Source organism: Cebus imitator, unplaced genomic scaffold, assembly GCF_001604975.1.
Source record: "Cebus imitator isolate Cc_AM_T3 unplaced genomic scaffold, Cebus_imitator-1.0 Scaffold196, whole genome shotgun sequence".
In the NCBI taxonomy this organism is placed as follows: domain Eukaryota; kingdom Metazoa; phylum Chordata; class Mammalia; order Primates; family Cebidae; genus Cebus; species Cebus imitator.
In genome coordinates, this window is record NW_016107511.1 from 1,712,500 (window position 1) to 1,714,062 (window position 1,563).

Below are 1,563 nucleotides of genomic sequence, written 5' to 3' on the forward strand. Positions count from 1 at the left end.
GTTGACCAGGATGGTCTCGATCTCTTGACCTCGTGATCCACCCGCCTCGGCCTCCCAAAGTGCTGGGATTACAGGCTTGAGCCACCGCGCCCGGCGGTTATTCCTTTTTATCTTAAATTTTAAGAATGGCTTATCTATTTGGATGCCTTTCCTCTTGAACAGCCATTCCAGGATCCAGGTGCTCTGCCATCTTCAAGCCTTCCAAAAATGTAGAAGGAACGTGAGAATCACTTGTGGGAGGGGTTTGGCCTGTAAGCAGCACAGATCATTTTATTCACTGTTTATAACACAGTCACATGCCTTGCCTAACTGCAGCGAAGACTGGAAGATAGACTTTCGCTGTGGGCCCAGAAAGAGGAAACAGGTTTTGACCAACACGTAACAGTCTGTATCACAATGGCTCTTGAAAAGGAGTGTAGCTGCCTATTAATAAGTGAGACTAAACAGAGCATATATAAATGGGGAACTAAAATGGAAAGCACTGCTAATTTGAGAAGACTGTAGTTGATATTTTTCTGTGGCAGAAAGTGATCTGGGTTCATCATCACTTTTTCCTTTAAAGCAGTAGTTCTTAACTGGGACACTTCTCTCTTCTCTGGGAGACATTTGGCGTTGCCTGAAGACACTTTTGGTTTTTACAACTTGGTAAACGGTGCCTCTGGTATTTAGTAGGTATAGAAGGCAGTGATGTTGCAGAACACCCTATGTCACACAGGACAAAGAATGATCTGAGTCAAATGTTGATAGTAAATGGTTGAGAAACCATTCTTTGAAGGAAGAAAGAGAATGTTTTCTAGAAATACATTATCTTCTTAATATTGAATCGAATATAAAATGACATCTAAAGACAATTTTCAACATTTCAGGACAGAGCCCCCACGTAAAGTCAAATCTACTCTCAGGAAGCCTTCAGAGCCTGTGGCGGGCAGTGACCGGCCCTCTCTTTGATTTTCAAGGAGACCCAGCTCAGCAAGGTGGAACCCTCATTTTAGGTCCAGGTGAGCATCAAAGCCAGGTTCAGCAGTAGGCATCTTGTGCCTTTTACAAGTTCAGAGGCCAGCACTTTCTTCATAAAGCAGACACCATGTACAAATGGACATCTCAACATTATAGTCAGGAGTGCTTTTGTAGGAGGGCATGTTTTGTTTTCAAAGGCTTCTGTGTATTTTGATGTTTGTGCATTTGATGAGTGTGCCCATCATCCCATGTCTGGGTGATTTCCCACAGTCACCCGTGGGTTGGTGATCTGTTTATGGCTGTGACACTCCCCTATTTAAAAACGTTCAGTGGAGATGAACGTTTCCGAATAGGGGAAAATCGTCGCATGCTTTTTTTGTTAACTAAAGAATCCATGTGGGCCGGGCGCAGTGGCTCAAGCCTGTAATCCCAGCACTGTGGGAGGCCGAGGCGGGTGGATCACAAGGTCAAGAGATCGAGACCATCCTGGTCAACAAGGTGAAACCCCGTCTCTACTAAAAATACAAAAAAATTAGCTGGGCATGGTGGCGCGTGCCTGTAATCCCAGCTACTCAGGAGGCTGAGGCAGGAGAATTGCCTGAACCC

General features: G+C 45.0%; 1 protein-coding gene across 3 annotated transcripts in view; it reads left to right on the forward strand.

Annotated features, from left to right (window-relative positions):
• PRXL2C (peroxiredoxin like 2C) overlaps positions 1-1,563 on the forward strand; it is a 14,426-nt gene that overhangs the window by 9,286 nt on the left and 3,577 nt on the right. For 2 of the 3 annotated variants that reach the window (XM_017547165.2, XM_037745236.1), the window contains exon 5: positions 867-998. The exons of the other annotated variant lie outside the window; for it this stretch is intronic. In XM_017547165.2, coding sequence (XP_017402654.1) covers positions 867-998 — 132 coding nt within the window. The remainder of the gene's footprint in view (positions 1-866; positions 999-1,563) is intronic. 3 annotated transcript variants of the gene reach the window in all.